At 34.6% G+C, this 12,816-nt stretch overlaps 1 protein-coding gene across 1 annotated transcript in view; it reads right to left on the bottom strand.

Moving 5' to 3' along the window:
• The window catches only part of AP3B1 (adaptor related protein complex 3 subunit beta 1), a 353,422-nt gene that overhangs the window by 70,613 nt on the left and 269,993 nt on the right, over positions 1-12,816 (bottom strand). The window contains exon 22 of the mRNA XM_077138668.1: positions 7,010-7,116. Within this exon, the coding sequence (XP_076994783.1) occupies positions 7,010-7,116 (107 nt within the window). The remainder of the gene's footprint in view (positions 1-7,009; positions 7,117-12,816) is intronic.

Genomic DNA, 12,816 nt, shown 5'->3' with positions numbered 1-12,816 from the left:
CAGCGGGTCCAGACTGGGGTACGCTGTGTGTCCGGTCACTGTCGTGGCTCCAGGAGCTGTTCTGTACTGTTTCTGGTTATTTAGTAGTTGCTCTGGAGGACAAACTAAAACGTACGCACATTACTAAGCCGCCATCTTGGCTCCCTCAAATGTTTTTTAAAAATTGAAATAAAAAATTTCATTTGCTATGGTAGCACATTTAATTATTATAAATAAATGCTAAAAATCATACTCTTAGGGAAGACGTGGGTAATATTCAGTGAACTCTCTCAGCTCTGAAGAGAGTGAACCGACAGCAAGCAAGGGGAACCACTCACCGCAGAAAAGAGAAAGACTCAAAGACGTCGCTTATCATGACTTCTTAACCCTTCAATTTACTGTAGATTGGTATGCCTATTTCCTTTGTTTTGGTGAGTGACTTGGGTTTTTTATTACCATTAATAATTACTAGTTTATTACAAACTATAATTAGCAGCTGAAATAGTGGCATTTTCATTGTGAAGAATTTTATTATAATATCAGTAAAGCATTATGTGTACTAATCACAAGTTAGAACTAAACTGGCATATATTTACTTAAGCCAAGTAAAAAATATTTTGCAATAAAAAACCTGCAACCAAAAATTAGTACCATTTTCTTTACTGCTCCTTTTAATAATCTAGGAAAGGGAGAGATGATAATGGTCTGTTATAACTATGAGATCTCTAAGGAAGCACAGAAATAAAAAGATGCAGCAGCAATATGGCTTACTTCAAAGTTTAATTTAAAAATTAAAGTCATTAGTACCCAGAAGAGGACAGAATAAAAAGAATAAGATAGATTGTGGCTAGGCGATGGAGGCATAAGATACCGTCAAATTTTAATTAAAAAATGTTATCAATTTAAGCAGACCCAGGCCGATGATTTTTCATTATTTTTGCCGATGATTTTTCATTATTTTTACCAGAGTTCCATGACTACTGACTACTACACATCCTTTTCTGGGAAAAGTTTCATATGAACAAATTCCAAGACCAAGGGCTCGGCTTATTGATTTGGTTGTCCCCACTGCTTGCGAGAATATCAGTAATTCTCCAAATGGGGAAGCTGAATTTTCCCCCTTTCTCACCACTTCCCCAGAGGGACTTTGCAAATACTTCTTTATTCACTGTTCAAATCATTCTGGGGTTTATCAGGACATCACACTGGATAAACCTACAAAATCTCATGCCCTATTCAAGGTTCCAAGTACTTATGGTGTTCAATTAACCTGTCCATATGAGTTATATTAGGAAATGTACTAGTCAAAATATAAATTTTGTACCAAATGAACATTTTTTGCTTTAGTTTCATACAGCAGTTGAAGTTTTTCAATATGAACGACCATCTATTTTCTGAAGATATTAGTCGTTAAGATGAGGTTAAACTGGATTCAGGTGGCCCTTAATTAAAAATGAATGGTATCCTTACAAGAAGGGGAAATTTGGATACAGACATACAGAGAAAGAAAGTTTCCATTGTGCCAGAGTCAGGGGCTGAGTTATGCCAGAAGTCAAAGAATGCTATGGATTGCTGGCAAGCTACCCATGAGAGTCTTACAGACTTCAGAGAAAGCATAGCTCTACGGACACTTTGACTTTGGACTTCCAGCCTCCAAAACTGTGGACAATAGCTTTCTGTTGTTTGAAGGCATCCGATTTGTTATGGAAGTCCTAGAAAACTAAGACAAGTGATGATACAAAAAGATATAAATCTCCTAAGTTAGGTCAATAAAAAGGAATCTTGGTCATCTATACATGTGCTTTCCTTTTCTATTTTAAAATATGTTGTTTTTGGATAATGGCTCTATTACACTTTGATTAGAAAAAATTCTGGGAAATACTGAAAATATAAAGAAAATATAAGTCATTCATAATCTCATCATTCAGAAAACATCTATTAAAATTATGATGCATTTTCTTTTATTCTTCATTTCTCAGTATTTAAAAGCACAGTATGCATGTTACTTCAGCTTGCTAAAGCTGCCAGAATGTACAATATCAGAAATGGATTGGCTTTTTCAAAGGGGATTTATTAAGTTACAAATTTACAGTTTCCTAAGGTTATGGAAATGTCTAAATTAAGATAGCCAGAGAAAGACACCTTAACTCTGAAGAAAGGTCTATGGTGATGTCTACTGTCCTTCTCTCCTGGCTTCTGGTTTCAAATGGCTCTCTAAGCTCCTGTTTCCAGTGGCTTTCACTCTAAGCATCTGTGCTTTCTCATTTAGCCTCTCTGGGACAGACTTTGGGTTGCATCTCTTAGCTTAGTATCTCCAAACATCTATGTCTCGGTTTCATCTCTCTGTTCTCTGTGTTGACTCTGAACTCTCTCTCCAAGAGTTCTTTAAGTATTCCAGTAAACTAATTAAGACCCACCTCGAATAGGCGGGGCCACACCTCTGTGGAAATAATCTAATCAAAAGCACCTACAATTGGGTTGGTCACATCTCCATGGAAACAACCTAACTTAAAGGTCCCACCCAGTAACAGGTCGGCCTCCACACTGTTGGATTAAAAGAACATGGCTTTTCTGGGGTACGTAGCAGCTTCAAACCAGCACACATGTACAATTTTATAAAATTAGAATATTATATATATATATATTTATATTCTTTTTTTCACATTTCACATACTGTACCTTTTCATCTCATTAAAATATTTAATAAACACATTTTAACAAACATTTAACAATCACATTTAACAAACACATTCTTAGTTTGACGTTGACATAGTTTACATAACCATCATTCTCCTATCCCTAGACATTTAGATTATAAGCATCCATGCACATAAATCTTCATATTTCTAATTATTTCCTTAAAACAGATGTCCAAATTGCCATCTAGAGTAATATGCTAATTTATACTTTTACCAGTTGAGCAATGTAAATGCCTATTTTGTTGCATCTCTCACCAATGATGAAGAATGGTTTTGTAATCTGTACCAATGTCACACATAAAATGGTTCTTTAAATTTGTATTCATTCATTACTTCTACTGATCACTTTTCCTATATTTACTATGATCTGTATTTCCTTTCCTATGAATAATCTGTTTTTGTCTTCTGTGCACTTTTTAAAAACTTTTGCATCTTTGTAGCAATTAAGGTATCTTAATTGCTCAATGATTTTTTTTCATAAACAGAATACACCCATGTAACCAGCCTGCAAATCAAAGAACAGAGCATTATCATCAGGACCCCAGAAACCCCTCTTATTTCTCTTCCAATCACTAATTCTCCTAAGGTTATTCATTATTTTGACTTTTAATATTATAAATTAATTTTATCTGTTTTTGTACTTTTGAACATTTTATAGTAATTTTACTTTTAAAAAGATAAATAGCTTTTATCGTAAAACATTAAAACATTACAGAAAAGTACAAAAAAGAAATCCATAAATCATCAAAAAATCACATCACCTAAAATAACTACAGTTAACCATGGTGAATATAACATCTCTGTAAGCATAGATAGCTAGACAAATACACTGAAAAATAAATAAATGATAAGAATAGGATTTTACCCTTACTTGAATTTAACTGAAGAAAAAGAAACTATAATACAACTAAAAAAAACCCAAAAGGAAACAAAAATCAAAATGCCTAAACTTCAGATAAATGTTCTTTGTGTATATATAAACTATTAAAAGGCTTAAAAATTAAACTTGCTTATTATTGACTTCCTACTATGAAAAAAAAAAGATTAACATGCATCCCCCTCCATCTTTTTCTTTCTTCAGCTCCCAATTTTGGTTGGATCTATTATTTATTTTATCATTTATATTCAATTCCAGTGAATATAGTTCCTATAGATTTTGATTCTATTATTTTGAATCATCTCTTAACTGGTTTCAATAACAAGTAGTGTCTCCATTCCCTTTTTCCTTTAAAGGACTCACAGTTCTTTTCATGTTTGAGAACACCTGTGTGTAGTATTATAGAGAAAGATAATTTTCTTGGGTCACACTTTCCTTCTTTACAAAGTTGTAATAAAAATGTACTAACAAAAACAATAACAGTAAACACTTATTTAATGCTTAATATGTACCAGGTACTAATAAGCATTTCACATGCTTACTCATTTAATACTAACAACAATCTTATGAAGTAGGTAGTATTATTATCTGTATTCTACAGGTGAAAAACTGAGGCACTGAGAGAGAAACTGACTTGTTCAAGATTACTCATTTTGGGCGGGCCACCGTGGCTCAGCAGGCAGGAATGCTTGCCTGCGTAAGATTACTCATTTTGTAAAGACTACTACTAGCATTTAGGGGTGGAGGTCAGGGATACTAGTTAGTTGTCCTACAATGAACCGGGAAGAGCCATACAATAAAAATTGGTAGCATGTCCCTCACAACTTTCAAATGTCTTGCTGGACATTCATGAGATGAAAACTTGTTTAAAATTAACTGATCCTGGACCCCAATTCCATTTTACATAGATACAAAAAAAACATTTTTTTTGCAAGACTTATGCATATTCAATTTCCCAGGAATGACATTAGTTTGTTTGGTCCAGAAAAACTGTTCAACGCTTTGGAAATTATGTCACTGATGGCAACATTACAACCCACAGTATTTGAGTTGCTAACACAATTCCCCTCTAACAGTATGATTTATAGCTGCCACATTTGCGATCGTTCTATAAATGTATGCAAGTATAATTTAGCTACTTCTAGTATGGTCGTGGTCAAGTATTTACACATTCATGTAAATATTACAAGTAATTTTAATATTGCTTAATTAAAAATTACATTTACTTTTACATTCAATTGGGGCACGCGTTTTTGTTTTTAAATTATGGATGTAGAAAGACTGTTATCTATGAGTTTAATTTCAGGATCCACAAAAGGTTCCTATATATATTTTTTAAGGCCCTATAAAACTATATAGGGGATTCTAATTTTTAAGGGTTTTCTTTTGATCTTCCCATTTTATTTGCCTGATTCATGTTTTTTCCCTCAGTACTATTCCTGAGGGCTGGAGGTGGTAGGATTAGCAGACGTGTTGCCACTCCACACCAGAATATTCAGTTCAGTTTTATGGGTTCTACTTTTCAAAGTTCTACCTTTTTCCTTGTTTAAATTCCATTCCTTTCCTCGTTTGGTTTTGATGATGAATTTTTGGTTGCCATTCTTTATAGCACTATTTTTTATGTATTTTTAAATTTTTAAATCATTTTGTCAGCTTTTGGGGGATGAGAACGGTGATCTTGCTTTACTCAGCCACTACTGCCTGGTAGTCCCTCTGCGCCCACTCTTTGAATGTGGTGCTTTTCTTTTCTTCTGAAGAGACTCCTATCTGAATAACCATTTTCCTTAGTAAAAAGGGTGAGTCTTTTAATTTCTTTGTGATGGATGAAAATTTACTACAAGTTTTTCTAATCTCAACTGATCCACCTTATAGCTAATAAAGTATAAGTGTCTACTCAGGTCCATTATCACATATATCACTTCCAAAAATATTTAATATTTATTGATGATAACAATATGCCAGTCACTGTTCTAAAAGCTTTATATGTATTTATCTCATTACTCTCACAACAATCCTGTGAAGTAGATATTTTCCCCTAGGAAACGAGGAACAGAAAAGTTACTTATCAATTTGCCTAAGACCACATAGCTTTATGTGGCTGAGCAGGAATTTGCACACTGGTCATCTGATATCTGAGCCCAAGCTGATATTTATCCACTATCATAAGGTCTCCCAAGTTCTTAAGGACTTTCTGGTCCCTTCAAGGAATGGACTGCCTCACTATAGATTTTTTGGTCACCATTTTCTCTTTAGAGTTTAACATAAATGTACTAAATATTTATTACTTGAATAAATGAAAGATTTAAATGCTTATTTTCACTGCTTTCTCCCTTTCTTTTTTAATGCGCATTTTCTTTTAGAAGCAAGAAATCTCAAATACAATGCTTATTCATTATAATATACTTTAAAAGATTATAAGCAATATTTTCACCTGTACTTTCTAAGGGAGCTGCCCAAATCTGACAGAAATGCAGGTAGTTCTTAATATTTCATTGCACGGCCCTGATATCACATTTGCTTTGAAGGAGGAAATTTCTGTAATAATGTGAAAGACTGAGGTACTGTTCTCTTTCCCATTTTTGGCAGAAATAGCTCTATGATTCTCCCAACAGCTCAGAGCACCATTTTTATATCCTTCGGTGTCCTGCCATCCCTGGGACCATTTGATACAACAGATCCATTCAAGTTACCTGTGATCTCATTAAAACATTCTCTCTTAGTCTGTCAGATTTCTGAAAACAAATTAACAGGTCAAGCATATCAAGATATTATACATTCTAGGAAGCATGTTTGATTTAGAATGAAAGGTCAGTAAATATAATACGATAACAAGAAAAGTTCTTGCCATTTCAGATGCTATGACATGCTTTAGTTTGGGCATTATTTTGCAGTAAGCAGACCTCTTGCCTCTCTTCAAGTCACACCCTATAAGTAAAATTATTTCAAGAATTTTTTTAGGGATACTATGTCATATAAAACAAACATATGAAGATAATGCAAAGGGAAACAAAATCTTGGTCTTTTAAATGAAAACAGTAATTCATTTCAATAGCTGACAATGAAAGAGCAGCGGCAGGAACAGAATGATTATGAGAATGAAGATTTCTTAATATAGATAACAATGCTGTCTGCCAGAATTTATGTATATAAACTAACTCAATGTGGCAAAGAACTCTTTATATGTTACAGACATACAATAGCATCAGAGAAAAATGTACACATGATAATGAACTGTTGAAAACAAATAGAAGTAAATTGAAAAGGCAAAGTTTGGATAGAGCAAATTTTTAAAACGCTATTTACAAAATTAAGTAATCATATGTGAATTAGATTTATTTTGTTAGACAATGAACTATTCACGACTAAAAATCCATTTCAATTGGTTGTGTATTAATAAAAAGGATGCAATGGCATCATGTGAAAAATGAGCTAACATATTTTCAAAATAACTTACATTGATAACTGATGAAGAAGTTGACAAGTTTAAGCCTTCAAGATCAGCTATTAAGCTTGGGGAAAGAGCTGGTGTAGGAACTGCAACTGGAGTGGATACTGGGTTAACTGTAAGAAAAGGCCCAAATTAGAAAATGTGCACGAAAATGTAATTGGAATTATTAAAAACATTTTAATTTTGTTAGTAAATCTAATTAAATTACAATTTATGACAATTCTATTTAACATCTTGATTTTGTCAAGTCATTATCAAGTTATGGCAGTTATTAGTTTTACTTTTCAAAATATAATGACGAAGCCTATAATAAAATAAGGATATAAGTATCTTGAGTAATAATTTTTTTCTTGCTTGTTTGTTTTTTTTTGCATGGACAGGCACCAGAATCGAATCCAGGTCTCCGGCATGGCAGGCAAGAACTCTGCCTGTTGAGCCACCATGGCCCAGCCTTGAGTAATAGTTTTTGAAAATTTTTATGCAATAATACTATCACTAGCATTTATCACCTAGTAATTTTACTAAAAGAAAAAGGTAAAGAAACATCTTTCCAGACTAACATAGAGAATAACAATAGTCTTCCAGAGAGTTATCTGAGTTAGAAGTCTTAAAGGGGTATTTAAATCCTTTCTCTATTTTATTCTTCACTCAAAATAATGTATGTGTTGTCCAATATGGTATCTATCAGATATAGTGACTAATGTGCTCCTGACATGTGACTACTATGACTAAAGAACTACAATTTTAATTAACTTAAATTTAAATTTAAGTAGCTATGTGTTGCTAACGGCTAGGGATTACTATAGGGATTGCATAGGTCTAGTTTATCTCCAATTTCATTTAACATTTTTATGTTCTATAGTACTGTATAATAGTTCCCAAGATAATGGTTCATGTCTTTGAGACTTTTATATGCTATTCCTTTTACCTAGAAGGTACTTCTCTGCGTTGCTCGTCTTGCGACTTTTATCCATTAAAATATAACTTACATGAAAAGCACTCCTTGATTTATTCAGAAACAGCTTTTCACTGCCTTCTTTTTTCCAGACGTATTTGAACAAAATTCTAAAACTGTACTTCTCACGTAATACTAAATGTGCTTTTCCATGTTTTTTTGGGGGGTGGTGGTGGTGCATGATCCCGGAATCGAACCCGGGCCTCCCAAACAGAAGGCAAGCATTCTACCACTGAACCACCCGTGCACTCTTTCCACGGTTTTATTCATACTAGGCTGTGAGTTATGTAAGCATAGACTTTATCTTTTTTTTTTTTTTAATGGGCACATCAAGTTATTTTATTCTGTCATTCATCAGGAGTCTGTGCCTTGTGATTTTTTTGTAAACATTTTATTGTGGTAACATTATACAAATCAACCTTTCCCATCTTAACCACTCTCATGTGTACAATTCAGTGTTATTAATTACATTCACAATGCTGTACTATCATCACTACCATCTATTACCAAAATTTTTTCATCACCCTAAACAAACTCTGCACCCATTAAGCATTAACTACCATTCCCACTTCCACTCTGACCCCTGATAAACCTGTAATCTTTCTGAAATCACTTAATATTTGTCTTTTGTGTCTGGCCTATTCCACTCAACATGATATGTTCATCCATGTTGCCACATGTATCTGTACTTTATTTCATTTTATTACTGGATATTATTCTATTGTGTGTTTATACCAAATTTTGTCTATACATTCATCTGTTGATATATACTTGGGTTGTTTCCATCTTTTGGCAATTGTGAATAATCCTGCTATGAACATTGGAGTGCAATATCTGTTCAAGTGCTTGCTTTCAATTATTTTGAGCATGAACTTAGAAGTGGGATTGCTGGCATCTTATTTTTCAGTGCTCAGTAATTGCTTAACTGTTTTTTGAATGAAATAAATTAAAATGTGGATAAAAAGATGAGCTTCCAACAGATTCTCACTCCAAAATAAAACTATCAAGGCAGTAACATTTACTTAATTTGACATAGCTTTTCAAGGCATCCTTTTCTCATATGTCTTACAATGTCATGTAAAATCAGCAGAACAAATAGTCATAAAGTTAATAATAATTTTTTTGAACAAGGCAGTATAAGGGAGAAACAAGAAACAAGATATGCACCAGTTTGAAACTACTCTCTACCCAAGAAAAGCCATGTTTTAATCCTGATCCAATCTTGTAGGGCCAGACCTACTGTTAGGGGTGGAAACCTTTGATTAGACTGTTTCCATGGAGACTGACCCACTCAAATGTGGGTAGTGACATTTTAGTTAAATTACTTCCACACAGATGTGACACACCCAATTGTGGGTGTGGCCTTTTGATTAGATGGAGATGTGACTCCATCTACTAGAGTCTTTTAAAAGGGGAAGGATTTTGGAAAAGGTTTCAGTGCCAGCAGGAGACCCAGACATTTGGAGATGCAGGGAAAAAATGTCCACTGGGGACGTTTGCCACCATAAGCCAAAGGACCAGTAGTTGCCAGCCACGTTCTTTTCTAGCTGACAGAATTGTTCTGGACCCATCAGCCTTTCTTGAGTTAAGGTATCTTTCCCTGGATTCCTTAATTTGGACATCTTCTATGGCCTCAGAACTGTAAAGTTGTTAAGTAATAAATTCCCTTTTTAAAAGCCATTCTATTTCTGATATATTGCATTCCAACAGCTAGAAAAAAAAAAGTAACAATAAAGGCTATAACTGATACTGCTAAAAGAAAATTTTCAAAATAAATCTTATATAAACTGCAAATATAAATGATAGAAAAAGGAGGAGAAAATGGTGCCATTGGTTTCCCACTTGCACTCCCTTATTGTGCCTGAAGCATCACTACAATAAGCAAAAAATGATACTATATACTAATTTTCTGAAAAATAACATGGTATATAAATAAAATGAGATACTATTTCTAGGTATTGAATTGGAGAAAGAAATTTTAAAAAACGTGATGAAATCCACCATTAGTGAGGGTGTAGAGATTCTGGCACTCTCATGCTAATACTATGTGAGTTAATACGAGGCAACTTTAGACAAAAAAAATTCTTCAATGCCTATGTCTTGGCAATTCCATTCCTAGGAATTTATCTTAGGGAAATAGTCATGGAGTTAATGGAATAATACGCTTACAATGATGCTTTTACTGCTTCAATGATATAGCAAAAGATGGACACAACTTAAATTTACATTAAAGGTAATCATGTTAAATAGCTTATTACAATATAATTGATAACCATGCAGTAAAAAATGAAGGTGTTAAAGAATATTTATGTTACAAAAAAAGGTATATGATAAACAGAGAAAGAAGCAAGTAATAAACAGTCCTCAGTATGATCCAATTTTAGGGAAAAAATATTTCCATGTGGAAAGGACCTGAACTGATAATGTCTGAATGTGAACAGGGGTTATATCAGGGTGCCTGGATTTCTTTTTCTTGGCTGTGTTTTTAAAACTTTATAAAAAATCATTTCTTTACCAAAGCATATTTACTATTACAACATATTTTGCTAAAATAATTCTAAAATTATTCTTCTGATCAAAGTTTTACTTTAAAATTTAGAAATAAGTAAACCCTTAGTACAACGGTTAGCTATGCAGTAAATTACTGGTTAAATGCGATATCTATTGCTGCAGCAGTGCATCTTTATCATACCTAAATTTTATATAATGTTTACAATGTGCCAGGCACAATTTTAAGTGCTTTAATACATATCAACTCATTTAACCCTGTTAATAATCCTAAAATCCAAATTTTACAGGTGAAGCAACTAAAGTACAGAGACTCTAAGTAACTTGTTCAACATTACACATTTAGTTTGCAGCAGAACCGAAATTCACATTCAAGCAGTTTATAACTGTACTGTACTCTTGGCCACTTTAATCTACCACAATTCAATCATCAATGTGAAATCACAGGTCATAAGGCTGATCTGAAGTATGATTATTGTTGATAACAGAAATGTTTAAACAGACTTTACAGTTAGTCATGGTAACAAGGCAATTACATAGGTTTACATTTCCAATAAAAAAAACAGAATGATTCCTGCTTTATGATCATCCCACTGAGATCATATGGTATAGGGCACTAAAATATATTTTAATTTCTAGAAATATTAAAAATACCTGGTAAACAGAAAGCATATTACTACGTCTAAGTCTCACTTATTATTAGGTCATATAAAACATAGTACAAATATTTTCTCATATATTATTCAACTAACCCTGATGAAACAGACTCATAATTTTATAACCCAAAGGAATTGCAGAAGCTTTTTGGCTACTTTGTTCATTTTGCAAATGAGTAAAATTAGATACAAAGAAATTAACTCAAGTGACTGAAGACAGACCAGGACCAGTGTGTGTGCTCCTGATATCAGCCCCTCAAAAAATGTAATAAAGAATTCAAGTTACTCAAGATCACCTATCTGTTTTGTAGTAGAGCCAAACTAAGTCTGTTGCTAGAGCTGCTACCTATGCTGCCTCCTTCGAGTTGATGGTCATTTCTGATAGTAGCAAGATTCTTCTCTCCACCATTCTTTTCCTCTCCTCTTTTCAGTCTCTGAAAGAGAATTACTAAATTCTATTTATTTATAGCACCCTAGCAAAGAACCTAACACTTAGCAGACAGCCCACATTTGCTGGATTGAACTTAAAAGGAGAGTTTCAACTTTCATTTCTGACAAATCTAAGACTATAAAACTTTTTTTTAGGAAATAGCACTTGGGAGTAGTTGACGATCATATGAAGTTGGCAGAATAGAAAGTTCTGGGGAATAGCCCCTTCACCAAAACAATTATTGAACTGGCAGGAAATATCTTCATTAATCACTTTGAAACACTTGAGTCTAGGGGAACACTATGCAGCCTCCAGGAAGGAGTGGGAGGAAGAGACTACCAAGCTCCTTATCTCAGCCTCATGGCCGGCAGTACTGGGGACTGTACCCCTGGCTCCTGGGTCAGCTTGCTGTGGTCAAGTTGGGACATAAAGCACTAGTCTTCCAAACTCCGGGGATGTGTGCTGTGATCCTAGATCTCTACCTTTGATCAGCTACCTGACTGCTGGGGGTCAGTTCCGAGGGTGGCCACAGTTCCAACTCCCTTGGAGCAAAGGCAGCAGAGGAATCTTAAAGGCAGTAACCTTCCTCAAAACTATGGAAAATAGCTAAAGGTCTGCATTCACCAGGCAAGTGCTTAATTAAGAAACTGCAGCTTCAAAAGCCACAGAATAAGCTCTGGATGCCCTTGCTGGCCCTTCTAGCTACGCAACAAAGGATGGAGTCACTTGCACTCCCTCAGTGGGTAACAGACCCTGTTTGAGACGAGCAGAATGGCCTCTATGTGCAGGTTAAGATGCATGTATATCATCAGCTGTCTGATGAAGTCTGAGAGAGTGAGCCAGGAACATGTCTGTAGTTTGCCTTCCCAGAGTTTGTCCTAAGGGCAGAGAAACTATTTTCAGACATCTGTGACAGTATGGGAAACAATTAGGTTGAAGGGCTTGGGGCAAATGACTTACCTGCAGTAACACACTCAAAAAAACACCAGGCAGGGGAAGAGTTCAGCTCCAAAGAGAGCAGAGGGGGAGGTTCACTTAAACTCCTGTGATTTAAATGGGGAACTCCTGGAGTCTCTCAGGAGGACAGGCCTAGGAGAAGCAGCAGCATTCTCAGATCTGGCTCCATGTAGATCCAGGTAAGACAGGGGATTCTTTACTACCCATCTGCCTCAGGATAATCTGCTTGATAGGAGGGCTAAGTTCTGAAGTAGATGAATAGCCAAAGTAGAGCCAATTGGCAGAAAGACTGAAAGGTGCTTTTTGC

This window comes from Tamandua tetradactyla, chromosome 21, assembly GCF_023851605.1.
Source record: "Tamandua tetradactyla isolate mTamTet1 chromosome 21, mTamTet1.pri, whole genome shotgun sequence".
Taxonomy (NCBI): domain Eukaryota; kingdom Metazoa; phylum Chordata; class Mammalia; order Pilosa; family Myrmecophagidae; genus Tamandua; species Tamandua tetradactyla.
Note: the sequence above shows the minus strand (reverse complement) of the source record. Positions and strands in the feature narration are given on the sequence as shown.